General features: G+C 59.1%; 2 protein-coding genes across 5 annotated transcripts in view; one reads left to right on the top strand and one right to left on the bottom strand.

Annotated features, from left to right (window-relative positions):
- The first annotated feature begins 1,481 nt into the window (after window positions 1-1,481).
- The window catches only part of SLC5A10 (solute carrier family 5 member 10), a 55,166-nt gene continuing 36,449 nt past the window's right edge, over window positions 1,482-20,198 (top strand). For 3 of the 4 annotated variants that reach the window (XM_068976131.1, XM_068976127.1, XM_068976128.1), the window contains exons 1-9: window positions 1,482-1,595; window positions 4,539-4,610; window positions 4,862-4,966; window positions 5,269-5,328; window positions 5,968-6,072; window positions 10,604-10,709; window positions 10,972-11,052; window positions 12,588-12,793; window positions 18,214-18,349. In XM_068976131.1, coding sequence (XP_068832232.1) covers window positions 1,482-1,595; window positions 4,539-4,610; window positions 4,862-4,966; window positions 5,269-5,328; window positions 5,968-6,072; window positions 10,604-10,709; window positions 10,972-11,052; window positions 12,588-12,793; window positions 18,214-18,349 — 985 coding nt within the window. The remainder of the gene's footprint in view (window positions 1,596-4,538; window positions 4,611-4,861; window positions 4,967-5,268; window positions 5,329-5,967; window positions 6,073-10,603; window positions 10,710-10,971; window positions 11,053-12,587; window positions 12,794-18,213; window positions 18,350-20,198) is intronic. The other variant, XM_068976129.1, reaches the window with a different exon arrangement.
- FAM83G (family with sequence similarity 83 member G) overlaps window positions 12,634-20,198 on the bottom strand; it is a 28,412-nt gene continuing 20,847 nt past the window's right edge. Inside the window, exons 4-5 of the mRNA XM_068976126.1 lie at window positions 18,857-20,102; window positions 12,634-13,337 (exon numbers count right to left, since the gene is read on the bottom strand). Of these exons, the coding sequence (XP_068832227.1) occupies window positions 12,930-13,337; window positions 18,857-20,102 (1,654 nt within the window). The 3' untranslated portion in view covers window positions 12,634-12,929. The remainder of the gene's footprint in view (window positions 13,338-18,856; window positions 20,103-20,198) is intronic.

Genomic DNA, 20,198 nt, shown 5'->3' with positions numbered 1-20,198 from the left:
AGGAGCTGGGTCTGCGAGTGTGGTCAAGGGAGGCTGGAGGAGAGTGTAGACTGCGATTGGACTGCCGTGTGGAATTTCTTCTCCATTCCCTCCCCTGCCACCCTCGCCCTGGCCCCATCCATCAGCTCATGTCGGCCGTCTCTCCTCAGGTCTTTTGATCAGACAGTGGAGGGGGTGGAGGACTCTGTCTAAGTGGTATATTTCCTTCTGAGACCCAGGCTATGGAGAGGGGACCAAAGACTGTTCTTTCAACTACTTCCTCTTTAGGAGACCAGTTTAATAAATCTGGACATTACCCAGTTGGGTCCCTCTGTGGTACGAAGTGACCTTTTGAGTCACGATGCATTTCCAACAATGAGTAAGACATCTGAGAACCTAGCTGGCTGAAGGTGAGGGTGGCTGGGGAGGACGGTCTGGGCCTGCCTGAGTCTACCGTAAGCAGTGACTTACTTCTTCCCAGTCGAGTCCTGCATGTGAGGGGGATTAATCTTCAAACCCTCCGCCTCGGTTACCAAGTAACAGTCACGGTTGGCTTTGCAAGCCCGTGTTCCCAGTGCCAGCCACTCACTCATTAACACTTCTGGAAGGGCTGCATGTCAGGGTAAACTCCAAACGCTCTGTGAAGCCACGGGCCATGTCACCGAGAGCTGCCCAGCTGCACACACTGATTTAATCAGTGAGCAAGCATCTGAGCAGGAGGGACATAGTGGACCCAAGCCATCACTGCCACCACTGGGGAGCATCTGGGGTTGGGTACGGGGCCGAAGCCCAGCTCTGGCCTTCAAGTGGCTGGATGGAGGCAGGTGGCCACCCTTCCACCTCCTTCCCTGACTGTGACCCACAGCACTTACTCTGAGCGCAGAACGGGTCAGTGACCAGAAAGGTTAAGCATGGCCCAGCCTCTGGCAGATGCTTGCTCAATGTGGGGCCAAGTATCTGTGGTGCTGGGAGACAAGGGGACCCAAGGGGATGATCAGGAAGGGGCTCTTGGGCCTGGTCTAGAAAAGAGGACAGGAAATGTGGTGACAAGCCTCTAGTGTCCAACAGAGCACGTTCTAGGACCAGGACTGCTGTGGCTGGAAGTGACCCAAGAGATGCAAGTCACTGCCAAGGGATACTGTCTTGGCAGTATCCCCAGAGGAGGGGCATTTGCCCCCAACCCTCCTGCTCCTTACCTGAATTGCATGCATTCGGTAACAAGCCCTTTCTTTCTGGGACAACTCTGGTTCCTCTGGGTCCACTAGACCCCTTTACATTTCCCAAGTCTCCTTTGTGTGTAAAGAGGTGCCCCTCCCCCAGCAGTCCCCACAGGGCAGGGGAGGGGGTAGGGTGGAGAAGACCCAGCTGCACTTTGAAGCGTGCACCGTGGGCTGGAATGTCACCGCCGTTCTGGTTTAATCATAAATTTACTGCCTGCCAGGAAGCCCTCTGCTCTGGTCCAGCCCTCAGTCCCACTTGCTCAGAGCCGGCCCTGCTGCAGGATGGCTGTGGACAACTCCACCAGCGACCCCCATACCCCCAGGCCGCAACTGACCACAGTGGACATTGCCATCATCACCGTGTATTTTGCCCTGAACGTGGCCGTGGGCATATGGGTGAGAGGACAGTGGTGGCACAGGCTGGGGCGGGCGCTGGGGCGTGGGAACCGTCTGGGATGTCCCTGGGCATGGCATCCTCTCTCTGGAGGCCTGATGCCCTTGGGCCCCCCTCCCAGCCCCGGGGAGATTTGCCGGAGACCTTGACCAAGCCCCTTTCTCTCTTTGGCGACAGATTCTCAAGTCTCTAAAGTGAGGAACAGGAAGTATCTCTAAGGGCAGGTCGAGCAGGACGCTGGGGGCTTCTGTGCGGCTGATAAGCTGGGCGCTTGGCACAGCGTGCAGTCTTCTGGTCTCCCCTCCAATGTCAGATGGCCTCACAGAATCACAAGTGTTCTTGGCTGTGCCCGCACCAGCTGAGCCAAATCCAGGGCGGGGCAGTGGCATGCAGGGCCTTGGGGTCTCTGTTTTAACAACGCTGTGTCCGCCAACCTTGCCTAGTTCATAAGCCAGTTTCTTCGGCCTTTGAGAAGAGAGAAGGGCTTTAGGTCACCACAGGCTCCAGCAGCAGCGGGGCCACCGCTATGCAGATGCTGTGTGCATTGCACCCCTCAGCCCCATTGCAGGTGAACCCCAGGGCTTCAGGGGGCAGGGACTTGGGCACTGAACCCAGGACCCTGCCCAGAGGGGAGGGCCTCCTCCATCTACTCCTACTCCTGGGTGGGAGGTGGACGCAAGCCAGTCAGTCTTGTCTCCAGACCTCGCCCGGCTGGCACCCCTGAGCCCTGACTGGCAGTGGTCTTCCTCTCCTGCTGGAGAACGAGGGGCCCCTCTTATCTTCTCTGGCCATGGCCCCAGTTCTAGAATCCTTGGAAGTTGCTCAGCTTTTCGACCTGCAGGGTCTTTATCTGTAAGACATGTATCACCTGCCTGGTCCTAGGTCCCACGTTCCCAAATGGGAGAGGTCTTCTACCTGAGGTGACCACATGTAAGGGCCCCTGCTGCTGCTGTCGATCCTGTAGTAGAAAGTGCAAGTGGTGGAGCTAGAGGTGGAGGCGGTGGGTGGGGGGGCGGTGGAGATGATGGTGGAGGCCGAGGAGGGGCTGGTGGCAGTAACAGCCGCAGTGACTGGAATTCATTCTCCTGTGATTAAATAGTAACTCTCAGGCAGCCCAGTGCTGAGTGTCAGGAAAGTTGGGTCTGTGTGTTCTGGGAACAGTTACTTAACCTCCTGTTTCCTCAAACACACCCCGTAGATCTGTACGCTCGCCTCTCACAGCTGTTCCAAGGAGCGCAAGAGCCCAGTGGATGTGAAAATCCATTCCAACCATAGTGTGCTGTGTTCTTGGGAGCACCGTGCTGGGGCCCAGAGGAGGGGCCCCTGCAGTGGAGGCTTTCTTTTAAAAAAATATTATCATTACTATTTATTAATTTATTTCCTGGTCTTAATGACCCAGATAACTACAACAGTGTGGTGACTCACCTAGAGCCAGACGTCCTGGAGTGTGAAGTCAAGTGGGCCTTAGGAAGCACTGCTACGAACAAAGCTAGTGGAGGTGATGGAATGCCAGCTGAGCTACTTCACATCCTAAAAGATGATGCTGTTAAAGTGGTACACTCAATATGCCAGCAAATTTGGAAAACTCAACAGTGGCCACAGGACTGGAAAAGGTCAGTTTTCATTTCAATCCCAAAGAAGGGAAATACCAAAGAATGTTCAAACTACCAGACAATTGTGCTCATTTCACATGCTAGCAAGGTCATGCTCAAAATCCTTCAAGTTAGGCTTCAACAGTACATGAACCAAGAAATTCCAGATGTACAAGCTGGATTCAGAAAAGGCAGAGGAACCAGAGATCAAATTGCCAACATCTGTTGGATCATAGAGAAACCAAGAGAATTCCAGAAAAACATCTATTTCTGCTTCATTGGCTATACTAAAGCCTTTGACTGTGTGGCTCACAACAAACTGTGGAAAATTCTTAAAGAGTTGGGAATATCAGACCACCTTACCTGCCTCCTGAGAAACCTGTATGCAAGTCAAGAAACAACAGTAAGGACTGGACATGGAACAATGGACTAGTTCATAATTGGGAAAGGAGTGCATCAAGGCTGTATATTGTCACCCTGTTTATTTAACTTACATGCAGAGTACATCTGAGTACATGCAGAGTACATGAGGAATGGGACAGGCTCTGTGACTTAGGTGACTTGGGACCCCTGGAGCTGGAGTGAGTCAGGACCACTCAGTCAACCACTGGGAAAGATGAGGCCCTTGTAGGAAGGGAAAATGATGTGAGAAGGCCGTTGGCAACATCTATTACATCCTTGAGGATAAGAGAACACGACAGAGAAAAGCAGGGGCTAAGACCAGGGTGGCTCCGGAGGTTGTGCAGTGCACCACCTACGCAGCTGGACGTGGCCATCCTGGCAAGATGGTGAGAGTCCTCAGACTGTACTCTGTTCAGTGTGGCTGGATCATGAGCACAGAGAGAAAGCAGAGGTCAGGGGGGTGTAATGGGACAGGCAGCCAGCAGTCATATCAGAAGCTTCGAGTGGTGGGCCCAGACAAACCAGCTTAGTCATCCTGACCATCTGGGCAGCAGAGAGCAGGCAGGTGGAGTCTGGGAGAACCAGGCCTGCATGTTGATGGACTCGTGTTTCAGCAAGTAGTGGTGCCTCTTCCTCTTGGGGGCTGGGCGATGGTCTGTGGTGTGGCTGCACGTTTGTTCATCCTTCCATCCATCCATTAGCTGATGAGCCTTCAGGTTGCTTCCACCCTCAGGATGCGGTGCATTACACAGCTGTGAGCAGCCCTGTGGGGGTCATACAAGCACCTGCTCTCAGCTCTCCCGGATGTAGCCGGGATGTAACTGCTGGGTCTTGGGCTCACCTGTGTGTCCCACTCTCTGGGGAGCCAGTGCACTATTTCCCGCAGTAGCAGCCGATTCTTCCCTGCCTCTGGCCCAGCGAAGGCTCCAGTTCCTGCCCCTGTCTTTGCAGTCCTCCTGCCGGGCCAGCAGGAACACGGTGAGCGGCTACTTCCTGGCCGGCCAGGACATGACGTGGTGGCCGGTGAGTGCCCCCAACCCCTCCCACCCCTCCTTGCACGGGGGCCACATCTGACCCCTAGGTCAGCCTGCATCTGCATCCCTGCCGTCACTGCCTGTGTCCTCCTCACACCCAGGGTCAACCCCAGGCCGGGCCAAGGAGGCAGAGATGGGGCCTAGGCCGGCAGGGGTCCCAGAGCGGCGGTGGGGGGGCAGGTGGTAGAAGGCATGGAGAGAGGAGGGTTGATGCTAGCTCCTCCCCTCTCTCTCCTCCAGATTGGAGCCTCCCTCTTTGCTAGCAGCGAGGGTTCGGGCCTCTTCATTGGACTGGCGGGCTCGGGAGCGGCTGGAGGCTTGGCGGTGGCCGGCTTCGAGTGGAATGTGAGCTCCAGAGGAGGGTGTCCGCTGTGGGTGAGAGTGGGGTGGGGTAGGCAGCAACCTTGATAGGTGCTAGATGGTGCTCATCAGAGCCCACCCCTCCATGGCCAGGGGCAGTACCCAGGAACCCGGAAGGCCAAGATCCAGGCAGGCAGGGTTGTTGGGGAAGTCGGGTCTACGGAATGCTGCAGGCAGGGAGCCCTGAGCCTCGGCCATCATCCTTAGTGTTCAGGGCTGCAGAGAGGAGGCGAGGACAGTTCCTGACCCTGTATGTCCCTATCCTTACCTGCCTCGGTCCCCCGCAGGCTACCTATGTGCTGCTGGCCCTGGCATGGGTGTTTGTGCCCATCTACCTCTCCTCGGAGGTGAGTCTGCTCAGGGACAGCCCAGCTGGGGGCCTCGGGACAGCTGGGCCTGGGGTGGAGTGGGTGGTGGCGATGGGCAGGACCCCTGGCTTCGCACATGAGTTGGTAAGTGAAGCCATAAGTCTCAGCTCTGGGTTTGTTTCTAGTCCTGCTTAACGTTCGTATCAACCCATGGAGTCAGGTCCCCTGGGCCCTCAGCCCAGGTGCCTAGTCTGTTGGTCTCTACTGTACCTGCCTGTTGCATCTGGAGGAGGCTGCTCCGTCTACCTGAGCACACAGGCTGCACACCTGGGCTGCAAGTCGCATCCTCAATTGTGGCGCTTCTTTAGTCCCAGCCGGCGTCACTAAGCCCGGTGGTTCACATTTCCTGGATGTCTCAGTCTCATACTTCCCCATCTAGCCAGAGCTCACCTGGATTTGTTATAACAGCCTTCCAACTTGTCCCCTGCCCCCAGCCACAGCCCCCCATGCATCCCTCCAGTCTCAGCCTGCTACAGCCCAGCCTAAGCCCCTCACCATGTGATTGGAAGTGTAAGCCTAGAATTCTAGGCCTGGTGCTGGGGCTGTGAGATGCTCCGGGCCCAGCTGCTAGCTGTGGCCTTGCAGCAGTGAGCTTAGCCCCGCGGCCTGTGCCCCTAGATCGTCACCATGCCTGAATACATGCAGAAGCGCTACGGGGGCCAGCGGATTCGCATGTACCTGTCTGTCCTGTCGCTGCTGCTGTCTGTCTTCACCAAGATATCGGTGAGCCACCCCTTCCCCCACCAGCTTCTGGCCAGCTTAGCCGGAACATCCCTGCTCTGGGGCCCTCAAAGCGACCTGACAGCCCCTGATCTGCCTCTTCCTTGTCTGACAGCTGGGGAGACCAAGGCCCAGAGAGGCACATTGACTTGCCCAGGATCACACAGCTGCACCAGAGTCCTGGGAGGGGGCAGAATGCAGCCCTGTGACTCCTGCTTTGCCCCTGGGTTCTTGTCTGGGCTCTGGGTCCCGGTTCTGGCCAGCCAGGAGTGCCCACTAGGGGGCGCCCAGAGCCTTCTGTCTCTGGCCCAAGGTGGCAAGTGGCTGTCAGCTCCACTGCCAGGCTGACCCCCCTTTCCCTGGGGGGCCTGGCTGGGCACATCATGTCCACACCCTGGGTCTCACAGGGAGGGAGACTAAGGCCAGGATGGGGGGAGCTGGTCCCAAGCCCATGGGGCCTCCATGGCCACTCCAGGCCTGTGTTCTCCCTTCTGAATCCCCATCACCAGCCTGTCCCCAGAGGCCATCCAGCCGCTCCAGCTCTGGCAAGGCTCAGAGGTGGACAGCGGTCCCTGCACAGACCGAGCCTGGTTCCTCCCTCCTGCCTGGCAGCTTCTGCAGGGTGTCCAGGGCTTCCTCCTCCACTACCCTGGGAGCCCCGGGAGCCCCGGGAGCCTCGCCTCGGCCAGGCCTCCACCTGGGTTGCCAGGCCCCTGCTGGGTGGGAGTGGGTTTCAGAGGGGGGTTGGTTAGTAAGCAGGCCCCGCCTTTTCTCCTAAGAGGGTCTCCCCAGGGCTTTCTCCTGGAGGGGGCGCTGCTGCCCTCCAGGACAGCTTCCATGTGCTTCCTCCTCCCTCTCCTGCCCCTCCTGAGCCCCCCGCCCCTCGGGAAGCAGGGACTCAGCACGGGGGGGGGTGCAGATGTAACACAGGGGATGGACCTCAGAAGAGAAGGCAGCGTTCCTGCTGGGTGGCACAGAGCCGGGGTCTAGTGGAGAAAAGGATGCTGATGGGGAGGGCAAACGCCAAGGAGGCAGGGGTGGTGTGGGATGCTTTGGGGGTGGTCATGGCGGGGGGCTCAGACCCCAGGGGTCAGACACCTCAGGACCAGAGGAGGAGGCGGTTGGGGGTGACAGGGAGCAGTGGGCCTGGGACTGACCAGCAGTCACACAGCCAGACCGAGGCTGCATGTCGCTCTCGGGGGCCCCTCCCATCCCAGGCCAGAGGGCTGGTGAGAGGTGAGGAAGGGATCTGAGTGCCCAAGGGGCCCAGGGGCTTTGCGCAGGGGATGTCAGGCTTGTGTTAGTGCCACCATCCTCCCCCACCGGAGGATGCACTTGAGCAGACGCGGGTGAGAGGCGAGGGGCCAGGGTGGGGTCTGCCAAGGCCAACCTCTGGGCGTTAGGGTCCCCCAGCCCATTTGTCCTATTGGTGGCTCTGAGGCAGAGTTCACATCTCACACTCAGAGCCTGGGCAGGGTGTCCAGAACAGTGGGGGAGTAAATGGGGAGAGTCCTTAGAGGACACTTTGTGCACGGCCCTGTTTACAGACAAGACAATGGAGACCTAGGGAGTGGTCACGGTGAATCAGGCAGAGACCACGGTTGGAGCCCAGAGGGCTGATCACTGCCCCACTTTGTGATGAGGTGACTCAGTTGTCATCATTCATTCGCTCAGTCATGTCCGACTCTCTCTGACCCCATGGACTGTAGCTCACCAGGCTCCTCTGTCCATGGGATTCTCCAGGCAAGAATACTGGAGTGGGTTGCCATTGCTTTCTCCAAGGGATCTTCCAGACCCAGGGATCAAATCCTTATGTCCTGCATTGGCTGGTGGATTCTTTACCACTAGCGCCACTGGGGAAGCCCCAGGTAACTCAGTTTACCCACCTATAAAATGGGAGGGAACCCACTGATGTCAAGGCTGGGGTTTCTGCCCTGAGGCTGGGGCTGCATGGATGAAGTGGGAGGAAAGCAGGGGGAATACTGATTGCCAGGCCAGGCCTTGGAGGGACTGGGTTCCCCTGACCAAGGCTTTGGGCTGAAGCTATTTGCAGCTCTGGAGCCCAGCAGGGTCCCTGAGGCCCTGACCCCACTGGGCGGAGCCCCTGGAATGCCCTGTGTGTCCACGTGTCCAGGACTGACCCCAGCTCCAGCCTGCTCAGAGACCATAGGGCCCACCTGCTGCCGGCCCCAGGCAGGGACACTAGTCTGCAGAGAGAACTGCCAAATGACCCCAGGGGGCCTAAAGGCTGGAGGGTAGCCGAGCTCCATCACTGTGTGCTCCAGGCTGGTCACTTAACCTCTAGACAGTAGAGAAACCTGGTCTGATGCCCTGGGTCATTCAGGAGCTCGAAGCCAGTTGCTTCAAACCTATGCGCCTGTGCGCCCCTCTGTGGAGTGGAGCGGCTCCCTCAGGGGTCCCACCTGCCCCACCTTGGCTTCCCCTGCTCTGGGTCTGCAGAGGTCAGGGGGCTGGTGGGGGCTGAGCACCGTGCTGGTGGTGCTCCACACCCCCCCCCCCCACTTTACAGACAGGGTCCGTGGGGCTCAGGAGGTAAGGTGACCTGCTCACCAGGGTCACAGGCCCAGGCCTCTTAGCTCCTACCTAGCTGCAGCTCGCCTGGGCCCCCAGGACAGAGTTCAGCAGAAGGAGAGGTCCGATGGGGCTGGGGGACAACCTGGAGCCTGCAGCTGACCGCACACTTACCTGGCCTCTAGCAATACCAGGAGCCTTTACAGAGGCCGCGCAGGGTCCCCGAGTCCCACCTCCACACCCATGCCTGTGCTGTCCCTGCCACCCAACCATTACTCTCGGAAGGAAGTCCCTGGGCTGCAGAGCAGTTTGGGAAGCAGGGCATCGGGGGCAGGCTGAGTCCTGAGTGATGCAGATACGGGGACGTTCCCAGACGGAGGGACCTGGCTGAGCTAAGGCCTGGAGGCAGCAAAGTGCTGGGCATGGAACAGCAGCCAGTCTGGTGTGACCAGAGTCACTTGGGCTTAAAGGCAGAGCCTGAAGGCTGGGCACACAGACCAGGGCTCCCTTCCGAGGTGACTCGGGTCTGGGGAGGGGTCTTTTTTCTTTCTTTGGCTGTTCTGGAGTTTGGTTGCTGTGCAGATTTTCTCTAGTTGCAGGACATGGGCTTCTCACTGCCATGGCTTCTCTTATTGTGGAGCACAGGCTCTAGGCACGCAGGCTCAGCAGTTGCAGCTCACGGGCTCTAGAGCACAGGCTCAGTAGTTGTGGTGCACGGGCTTAGTTGCCCTGAGGCCTGTGGGATCTTCCCAGACCAGGGATAGAACCTGTGTCTCCTCTACTTTCTAGAACCAGCCCCCTGCTCCCATTGCCTGGCCACTCCCATCTCTGATACTTGCCAGGGCCTGACCGTGGGGAGGTCCCTTCACCTCCCTGTTCCTGGTCTGATGGAGCGGGGTGAGAGGGGTGGGGCTTGGAGAGACCTTCCTGCTCTTATATTCAACAGCTCTGGGCTCCTCAGCTTGGGCTGCACTGGCTCACTGCCAGGGGTGGGGGCAGAGTGAGGGGCCACTGTTCTGAGAGCAGCTTGTCAGCATCCCCACACTGGCTGGTGTCTGCTCCAGGAGAGGGGAGGGGAGGAGCCTGGGTAAGCAGGGGTCTGAGAGCCTGACTTCAGCAGAACTGCTGGGCCCCTAGCTGGGCCGGTGTTCTGGTCTCACGCAGACTGTCCCCCATGTGGCAGCTGACCCATGGCCTTGCCCAGCCTTCTCAGAAGCCTCTTGGCCCCACAGGCTGTGTTTTGGGGTATCTTCCTGACGTGAAGCAGGTTTGGACACTTAGGGGGTGGGGCCCCTGGTCTAGGCCCTAGGTCCTGCAGAACAGGGTCCTCCCTCCTTTTCCAGGCACCCACTGCACAGTGAAGGTGTGTGCGTGTGGTCTGTAAGGCCTGTTCCAGCACTGATATTCTCAGGCTCACCCCAGAGCCCTGACTGTCCTGTGCTCCCCAGAGTCTGGGATGGCAGGACTGAGTCCAGTTCAGCCCCTGGAAACAAGCTCCAGCCTGAGACGTGGTCCTGGTTTCAGTTTCAACCCCATGGGGAGGGTTCAATAAGCAAGAGCACCCCCCTGTTCCCCCAGCCTGGCCTGGCATAAGTCTGGTCTCTTCTCGGGGGCCCTGCCTAACGAGGAACAGACCATAGAGACCCATTTTACATAGAAAGACGTGGGTCTGGAGACTGAGACACAGGGTCCTGTTCTCTGAGACCCACTCCTCCCCCAGGAAGCCCTCCAGGACTCTCCTCCATCCTCAGGCAGGAGCCAAAATGAACAACAAGCTGCTCCCTGGTGGGTAGAGGCCGCTTAGGACTTTATTAACATCCGCAATGTCCCCTGCCCACCGTTGTCTACAGCCAGGATGCACCCCTGCTCAGGACAGCCCCTGGTGGGTGAGGCGGTCTCCCCTTCCTCATCAATGAGGCACCAAGGCCACTGGGCAGACGCGTGGTGCTCTGGGTCCTGGGGTCACCTTGGGCCTCTACACATGCTTCTTTCACTTCTGCAGATCGACCTGTATGCGGGGGCCCTGTTCGTGCACATCTGCTTGGGCTGGAACTTCTACCTGTCCACGGTCATTATGCTCGCCATCACGGCCCTTTACACCATTGCAGGTGCAGCACCCGGGGACAAACAGGAAATTGGGAGGCTAGCTGGTGGGGGTTCAGGGCACCTCCTCCTGTAGCCTGGGACCTGGCCAGTTTGAGCCAGGCACATGGGTCTCTGCAGCTGCTCAGCCAGCCTGGTTGCTGTATCCACCTATGCAAGAGCAAGGGGCATGGGTGTGGGACAGCTATCCCTCCCAGAGCTCGGTTGCCTCCCCATTCCTCCCCCGTCGAGGCCAGGCGCTTCTAGCTCTGTCGTCTCCACTTGCAGGGGGCCTGACTGCTGTCATCTACACAGACGCCCTGCAGACGCTTGTCATGGTGGCGGGGGCCGTGATCCTGACGATCAAAGGTGAGGGCCGTGGGCCTATCCAGTAGCAGGCCCCCATGTCGGCACTAGGGGTGGGTGTCCCCACGAGGCCAGGCTGTGGGGCCCTCAGCCCCCTGCCAGCCTCCCCTGAGTGGCAGAAGCCTGTTCCCCTCTCGCCCCAGCTGCCCTGTGGCACTTCTGTCACCAGCTCAAGCCGGCTGGTGTTTGGCTGCAGAGCTGATGCAGGAGGCAGGGCCATCCATATCCACGCTGGGTCAGTTATAGGAGGTGGGGCTGTGGGTGGTGTGCCCCCACACCACTGGGAGACCACGTACTTGCCTGGACATCTGCCCCCACTGTTTGAAACCTTGTACAAGACCCCAAGAAGTGCTGTGGCAGGCAGGACAAAGGCAGGGTGGGAAGACGGGGGAACAGGGGTAAGCTTGGGGTCTGTCCCGGAGATAGTGAGCTCCTCAACCTGGGAAGCATGCAAGCAGAGCCAGGAGGAGCCCATAGAGGGCAAACAGAGGCCTTTGCAGTCTCTTCCAGACTCAGACTCTAGGACCCTTGTTTAGTGTCTGTACCTTTTCTCTGAGTGCTCACCTCGGCCTGGCCTGGGCTCCGGGTGGGAATGATGCTGAGGGCTGTGGGGAGGGGGTGGGGAGTGGGGCCTGGGGCTGTCTGGGCTTTGTGTACCTGCCTCCTCACAGACCAGGGGCCTGTGTCCCCAGAGCCCACTGCAGGAAAGCACCTGGGCAGCCAGGCCCAGTCTGGTTAGGGATGGTGGGGCAGTGATCACAGACAAAGCAAAAGCCACAGGCTTCCCTGGTGTCTCAGCTGGTAAAGAATCCTCCTGCAATGCGGGAGACCTGGGTTCAATCCCTGGGTTGAGAAGATTCCCCTGGAGAAGGGAAAGGCTACCCACTCCAGTATTTTGGCCTGGAGAATTCCATGGACTGTATAGTCCATGGGGGTCACAGAGTTGGGCACAACTTTCACTTTTGGCCCAGACCCTAGGGCAGACAAAGAACAGTGAGTGGTGAACGTGATCTCAGCTCCGGCCAGCTAGCTGGCAGTGTGGCCTTGGTGGCTCCCCTGCCCTCTTGGGACCCTGTTTCCCGTCTCAGAGCCACACCCACCCTCCCCCCAGCCACTCTCAGCTCCACCAAAGTCTCATCCTTTGGAAGCCCCCGGGGTCAGGACATTAGCCCTTCCGACTACCGGGGAAGTCCTCGAGTGCCAAGGAAAAGATGCTGCTGCGTCCTCGAGTCGACTGTGAGCCTAGCAGGGGGCCCCCTCCTGACCGACGGGCATCCAGAGGCTGCAGGACATGGGGTGCCCACGTGCAAAATGTTCCTTTAATATTATTACTTTAAATACAAATAAAAGTCTTTTGAATTCACTTTTTTTAAAAAACCCTCTATCTCCACACCTTTCCAGACATTCGGAAAGTTAATGGGAAAAAGCTGAGTCTCCTGTACTTGTGAGACTCCTGAGTTATTTGTGAGACGAGGGCAGTGGGGCCGGGAGTCACAGCCGCCGGCCGTTGACCATCACCATCCCACCCGCCCCTGCAGCTTTCGAGCAGATTGGCGGGTACGAGCAGCTGGCAGAGGCCTACGCCCGGGCTGTCCCATCCAGGACCATCTCCAATACCACGTGTCACGTGCCCCGGGCAGACGCCATGCACATGTTCCGAGACCCCTACACTGGGGACCTCCCGTGGACTGGGATGACCTTCGGCCTGACCATCATGGCCGCCTGGTACTGGTGCACTGACCAGGTGAGGGTCCATGTCACCGCCCTCCCCCATTCCTGCCTTCCAGGGTGCCTGTGGAGGTGCGGGTGGCCCAGGAACCCCTGCACAGTGAGCCCAGGCTGGGCAGAGGCCATGGACGGTGTGGCCCGGGCACGGGGTGCTAGGGGTCCTTGCGGTCCTGGGGGGCGTGGGCTCGCCGTTTAGAGTCAGATGGGGCCCACTGGCTGCCACCCGTCCTGGCCTTCAGGTGCTTTGACTGGGACAGTTTGGAATACGGGATTCCCAAGGGGCTGGGGTGTTCCTCGGTGGCCCTGCTGTTGGCCAGGGCACTGGCATTTCGGGCCGGCCTTGGGCTCCCAGGACCCGGCAACATGCGGGGCCCTGGGCCGCTCTTGGCCTGCCAGTGCTGGGGGCTTGCCACAGCTGGGCCTGCTTTCCTGCTGGAGCTCTGGGTGCCATCGGCAGTGGGGCGGAACCGCGGGGGTCCCAGGGTCCTCAATGGCCGCGGGAAGCCATCTTTCTCCCTGGTGCCCGAGGCAGGGGCTCCGTAGTGGTGAAACTTCTGGCCCTGGTGGAGAGAGAGCAGACAGGTGAGACCAGGGGCCTGGAGGCAGCTCCATCCCTTCGTGAGGGCTCTGGCCTGCAGCGAGCATGCCTGGTTTTGCTCTCTGGCCCTGCCCCACCCCTAGCTGGGGGTCCTGGACACATTTCCTTCCCTCCTCCGTGCCTGTTTCCCCACAGGTACTACGGGAGTGATCCTGCCCTTATGGTCCTATCAAGGCCAGCGCCTGCTCCTCCCCAAGCCCCTGCCCACCTCCCCCATCTGTAAGGGGTCAGATAGGCCTCCACCTGGGCCAGGTCTCTGGTGCCTAGGGGTGGGGTCCCCCTCCCAAGCTGGCACCAGGTGGCCTCAGGGGGCCACGCTCCCTCCCTCGGCAGAAGCAGATGATGCCCTGCCTGCCTGAGGGCTGTGGGTACCTTCAGGCAGCTCTCGGGTGGGAGGGTCCCTCAGGGGCACTGGCCTCACCACTGTCCTTGATTCTGGACCATGGCCCGAGGACCCCACCCTGGAAGTGAGGCCACCTGGCCAGGAGTCGACCCAGCCAGTCACAGTGGAGTGAACGGGGACAGACTTCCTGGGAGGCAGACCCGGCAGTCCATCCACAGGACGGGACACTGAGGCCAGGGTGGGTGCCAGCTGGTGAGGGGTAATCTGCATCTCCCAGGTGTAGGTGTTCCATGTGCTCGCCAGGAGACCCTGTCTGGGCTGTGACTGTGGGACGCAATCCAGGTGGGAAGGATCCTGGGCCTCGTTTCCCCACCTGTGATAAGTGACATGTGACATGACATGGTCACATGCCCAAGAGTCCCTGTAGGCTGTACCCACTGCAGGCGTCTGCCCAGCACCTGGGAGGACTGAGGCCCAGCCCAGTTGAGTGAGGGTCTGGATGAAAGGCCAGCAGTGGAGGGTGGGCAGGGGGTGCCTGGCAGCCCTGTGGACCAGTCGCAGCCCCTTCCTCGCCAGGCACCTTTCATTCCCTCCTCGCTCAGCGTGGGCCTGGCATGGCCCTGCGTCCAAGGGTGGGACAGCACTCAGGAGATTCTCCCATGAAGGCCGAGTGAGTCAGCACACAGCCTGGCCTGGAGGTCAGGGCTGGATCAGCCCCCTTCCTGGATAAGAAGGTCACATGGGGAGGCAGAGGCACTGCTGACCCCATGGAGGTCCAGAGTGCCAGGAGCTTGGGGCCATGCCTGGCCTCAGCCCGACCTCCCTGTCCCCCTCCTGCTCAGGCTGGGTCTACCCAGGGAACCACTGGGCCTCGGACCAGATCCCCAACCACGCAGGTACCGGTCCACTGGGTCCTACTCAGCCCCTGATCCAGACAGCCCCACGGTGTGGTCAGCGCCACATAGCAGCTCTGTGTGCTGGGGCCATGAATGCTTTTCACCTTCTTCAGACATTTCAGAGTCTCCCAGCTCGGCCGCAGCGTGTAGGTGACACTCAGAACCCAACAAAACCAATGAAACAGGAGGTGGGGGCTGGTCAGGCACTGGGCTCCTCTCTGGGGGTTGCCGTGCCCTCCCACTGCAGCTGCTCGTCTGCACAGGGGGCAGGCACACAGACAGGAAGGGCCCTGGGCCTGCCTACTCCGGCGGTGCTGGAGCGCACTTGGTCCTGTCGCAGCTGCAGTTTCAGATGGACCGTCCCTCTTGGGCAGCAGCTGGGTCCGTCTGCAGAGGCCACAACCTCCAGGATCTGCTGCGGACCGGGTGCCGTGTTGAGTGCACAGCCCCTGTCACCCTCGTTCCCACGAGCTCCTCTCTTGTCCCCATCTCACAACCGAGCGTCTAAATGCTCTTGGGCCAGCACAGGGCCACGGGTGACCCTGTGGTGACCCTGAGAGACGCCCACCCTCCATGACTCGCCACCAGTCAGCCAGAACTGGGCTTGGCGGTCCACAAGCGGCCTCATCCAGGATGTTCAGCAACCGTGAGGGTCGGGGGTCACATCCCACCTTGCAGGCGAGGACACAGCACTTCGGCGCAGTCCCGTGGCTGAGCAGGGAGAGGGAGCAGCCTCAGGCGGGGCCTGTGTGGCAGCGGTGCTGATGCTGCTGGGGACGGGGCGGTGGTCCTGACCTGGGCTGTGGGGGCACCACTTCTCCAGCTGCGGAGTGGGGCAACCATGACTGTCCCGCCCCCAACCTGGGCCTGGCCACCGAGAGAGTATGGAGTGAAATCACAGAAGACGGCAGGGATTCAGGGAAACGCTCCTGTGAAGAGTGCAGCCCCAGCTCTCGTAATCACAGGACATCAACGGGAGGGTGTACAGAGAACCACAGCTCACCCCTCACTCCAGACAGGGAAACTGAGGCCCAAAGCGAGGAATGGACTGTCCCAAGTCAGAGCTGGTGGAGAGGAGGTGGAACCAGCCTGCCCTGCAGCCCCCGTGCTGCCAGCCTGGCACCGGCCATGTTTTAAGAAAAGCAAAGGGAGTTTATTCTGAGCTGCAGCAGGGGAGGTGGCTCCCGTCCCTCACATTTGGCAGAAACTCCGAGACAAGCAGAGGAGAGGAAGCCTCTCAGAGGCACAGAGGGGAAGCTGGGGGGGCGGGCACTGACAGGAGGCCACCAGCCTGGGGACGCAGGAGGCAGGGACTGAAACGGGACGCCTGTGAGAACGGTCAGGGTGGAGGGATGAGTTGCAGACAACAGTTAGAGAGGCTGCCAGTTATTAATTAGGTCCTGGTCACCTGGGGCTGATCGTTACAAAGTCACCGTGCAGCTTTCTGGGTGGGTGTTGGAAACAGCCATCTGCCTTCCCGCCTGCCTCTGAGAGACATCAGGGCAGTGGTTTCCCAGGCAGGTTGCTGCAGGTCGTGGATCAGAGTACTGTATTTTTTTTCTATTGGTCGAGCCACAAGGCTTGTGGCATCTTAGTTCCTCAGCCAGGGCCTGAACCCAGGGCTAACTACTGGCCCACCAGGGAAGTCCCAAAGTTCTATTTCTGTATGCAGCTCAGCCACCGTCCATGCGCTGTTCAGTCTGTATGGGATGGGCTTCCACAGTTAGTATGTGTGAGTATGCCTCCAAGGACATGCTTTCGCTTTTGGATCTTGAGGTGACTATAACAAGAAAATTGCACCTAAATTTTCAGGGATCACCATCTCTGATCCAGAGCTCCTTTATAGAGCAAGTTTACAATCTTCAGGGCATTTTCTGAGATGTTTAGAGGGACCTCTGAAGAAGCTCATGACAGTATCTCTTAAGGGCGCCAAACCCAAGTGGGCACCTAGAGGCCTCTAGGATGGACATTTGCAATTTCTAGTCTTTAGAAAATCCACTTTCATCAAAACAAAGGTTTACCCTAAAACAAAGGCTGTGTCCATGCCTATGCACAACACTGTGATTCTGCACTTGCTCCCCAGAATGTTAACTGTCCCCAAGCAGCAGACATTAGATCAAGTGAGGACCAGTAGGCACCTAACTACTAGGTACTTAATACCTTCACCCAAGCAAGAACCTGGGAAAAGATGGAGAAAGATCACATGGAGGAAGCACCTGAGGTCCTTGGTGAAACACAGGCTATAGGGGCTTCCCTGCTGGCCAGTGGTAAGGAATCCACCTGCCAATGCAGGAAACACAGGTTCAATCCCTGGTCCAGGAAGATCCCACATGCTGTGGAGCAACTAAGCCTGTGCCTGAGGCCCATGCGCCTAGAGCCTGTGCTCTGCAACAGGAGTAGCCCCCATCTCGCTTCAACTAGAGAAAACCCAAGCACAGCAATGAAGACCCAGCACAGCCAAAGATAAAAAACAAAAAAAACAGTGTGCAAACCTCTATTTCCCACGTGTGTCCTTCCCACCCCTTTGCTTTGATACAACATAGGTAATTTTCTTCAGTTGATGAAAAGGTGCTGGAGGATGAGCCAGGGAGGGTGGAGTCACCAAGTGAACCCAAGGAATGTTCTAGTGGATTCCATTGGCTGCACCCTTAGAGCTTTGTAAATTGCTCTGTCCCCGCCTGATTTAGCAGGAAAACATCTATTTTAGAGCTCACCCTGACTGGGACCCTGTAATTAATTGCTTCACCAACAGCCATGTCAGAGGCAACTGCTAGGAGCCACTTGTCAAACTCGTGTGTTTGAAAAATAAGTGAAAATCACAAAGAATTTCTACTTCTGAACTGCAGGAAGTAATTTAAACTGCAGAACAGCAACCAAAAAATACTTGCATTTAAAAGTTATAGACTGCACAACTGTGAACATACTAAAAACCATGGAGTCGTATGCTTTACGTGGCTGAACTGTGTGTGAATCATATCTTGGTAACGCTGTTTAAAGTCCCATGTTCTTAACAAGTAGAATCGTGGTGTCAGAACTGGGAGGATCTCAGATGCCATCAGGTCCAACTACCCCCTCCCATTCTGCAGATCTGGAAATTGAGGCCCAGATAGGCGTCGCCTGCGGCTGCATGAAAAATTGCCCTCATGTTGCAGCTTCTAGATCCTTCCACAATTGACATGCAAGCTTCCCGAAACCCAGGTTCTAAAGCTCCAGACCTCTGCCTGGGACACAAAACACAGCTGGAACCAGTGTCTACTCCTGACACGTGCACGAGCCTGCCGGCCTCTCATGCAATGCAGGAGGTGGCGGGAGGGTTGTGGGGGGGTGGTCGCTGACACCGCTCCATGGTCTTCTCCAGCCCTGACAACTGCCGGAGTGACAGGACAGGCAGGACCAACACTTCTCTGCTTGACAGATGGGAAGACTGAGTCCTGGAGAGAACCTGGGCCCCAGATGCTCAGACAACCAGCAGGGGTGCAGTCAGGGCTCAGGGAGGGTGCATCCAGGGCTGACAGGTCAGCTTCTATCTCACACACTCCCTGAGCCCCGCGGAGGGGGAATCCGGGGCAGCTGGGACTCACCCCCTCCCCTGCCCCCAGGTCATCGTGCAGCGGTCACTGTCCGCCCGGGACCTGAACCACGCCAAGGGGGGCTCCATCCTGGCCAGCTATCTCAAGATGCTGCCCATGGGCCTGATCGTCATGCCGGGCATGATCAGCCGCGTGCTGTTCCCAGGTAGGACATGCTCCGGGGCGGGGTTGCAGGATCCGGAGGGCACCAGGAGGAGAGGCCAAGGACAGGCAAGCTGTTTCCCGGCCTAGTGGAGCGGGGAGGGGTGTGGTCCCTGGGCCACAGTCAAAGGGATCCACACGGAGGTAGCTGGATGTGAGGTCTGAGCAAAGACCACCTACTGCTGTGTGACCTCAGGGTGTGAAGGAACACCTCTGTACACTGCCATCCCCTCATCACAAACTCGGGAACAGACCACCCGCATGACCCTGCACGCTCATCACTTCTGGGCATGCTACAAGTGTCTTCTTCTGGCTCTTGGTCCCTGGCTCAGGCTGCCTCTGTGGGATGCTGGGTAGTGACCTGCCGCGTGTGAGCCCTGCCTGGTTGCTACCACCCTCCCACTGTAAGATTTCCCCGGAACACAGACAGCCATCAGTACCGCGCATGCCCAGCAGGTGGCACCTGTGGGTGCTCAGTCCTGGGGGTGGGGCTCCCAGAACCCCGACCCACCTGTGCCTCCTGGTCCATGGGGCGTGCGGCCTGCATTCTCCTCTGGGTGCCCGCCTCTTCTCTCTCCTGACCCTGGGCCCATGAGGAGCCACCCAGGGCTCCACCAAAGGTCCCACGGGTCATATGGGGGGCACTCAGCTGTCGGCGGGGGGGCTGAGCTGGCCCGTTGGCGACCTGCTCCGAGTGGCGCCTCCGGAGACAGGCCGAGCGATCCGTCACCTCAAAATACTCATCTGACACAGAGGAGGAGGCCAGTGAGGCCCGCCGGGGGCCAGGGCCGTGGTCGGAGCTGCCCGAGAGGCTGTCCTGGTCACTCAGGGTCACGTAGTCATCATCGTCTTCCTCCTCCTCCCCGTCCAGCCCGTTGGGGACCACCTGCCCCTCGCCATCAGGGTCATCCGGGGTCACAGGTAGTTGCCGCTGAAGCACGGCGTGGCCTGGGCCAGCCGTCCTGGGCAGCCCGTGGTCCATCCCGTTGTGGGGTGATTCCTCCTCTAGAGACTCCAGGGCCCAGCCAGCACCACCACCCTCCTGGGCGAGCAGGTCTGCCACTGGGACTGTCCGCGGCTTGGGCACAGGCGGCTGTGGCTGGGCGTCCCCCTGGGGGAGGCTGTTCTTGGCAGGGACGCTGTCCGGCAGGGCGCTGGACTGGAGGGCGGGGCCAGGGTCCTGGCTCTGCCTCCACAGCTGAGTCCCCGCCTGGGACGTGTCTCGGATCTTGATACGGTTCATCTGACTGGGCTGAGGGTTCCAGATGTTGGGGTCAATGATGTTGATGTATCCCAGGATGTCGCTGCCAGGCTCGGGATCAGGCTCCACCCACGTGGGCAGGTAGTCGAACATGTTGGCCCGCTCCAGGTTGAGCAGCCCTGGGTGCATGGGCAGAGGAGGCTCAGAGAGGTCTCCTGGGCGCTCAGCGAGGCCCGCACCCCTCACCCCCGGAGGCTTTGCAGTGTCCTGCTTCTCAGACGATGACTTGGCAATCTCGTCGGCACTCTTGGCCTTGACCAATGCGTACTTGGGGTTGACGAGCTTCTTGGCCACAGTGCCCGAGGGCACCAGCGGGACCGAGGGGGGCAGCACAATGGGCTCGGGCTCAGGCTCCTTCTCCATGGGGATGTCCTTGAGGCAGACGCTGTGCGACATGAGGTACAGCTCCTGGAACTGCCGGTCAAACATCTCCACCACCTGGCCCGACAGCACGGAGATCACGTTCCGATCCGTCCTGGCGGCCGACCATGTGAAGCTGCAACACACAGACCTGGTCAGGTGTGGGGTCTGGGCCCTGGGTGAGGGAGTCCTCCCCCACCCCAGTGCACCCAGAGGCCAGTGTCCATCAGAC

Source organism: Capricornis sumatraensis, chromosome 8, assembly GCF_032405125.1.
Source record: "Capricornis sumatraensis isolate serow.1 chromosome 8, serow.2, whole genome shotgun sequence".
Classification (NCBI taxonomy): domain Eukaryota; kingdom Metazoa; phylum Chordata; class Mammalia; order Artiodactyla; family Bovidae; genus Capricornis; species Capricornis sumatraensis.
This window is presented reverse-complemented; position numbering and strand designations above follow the sequence as displayed.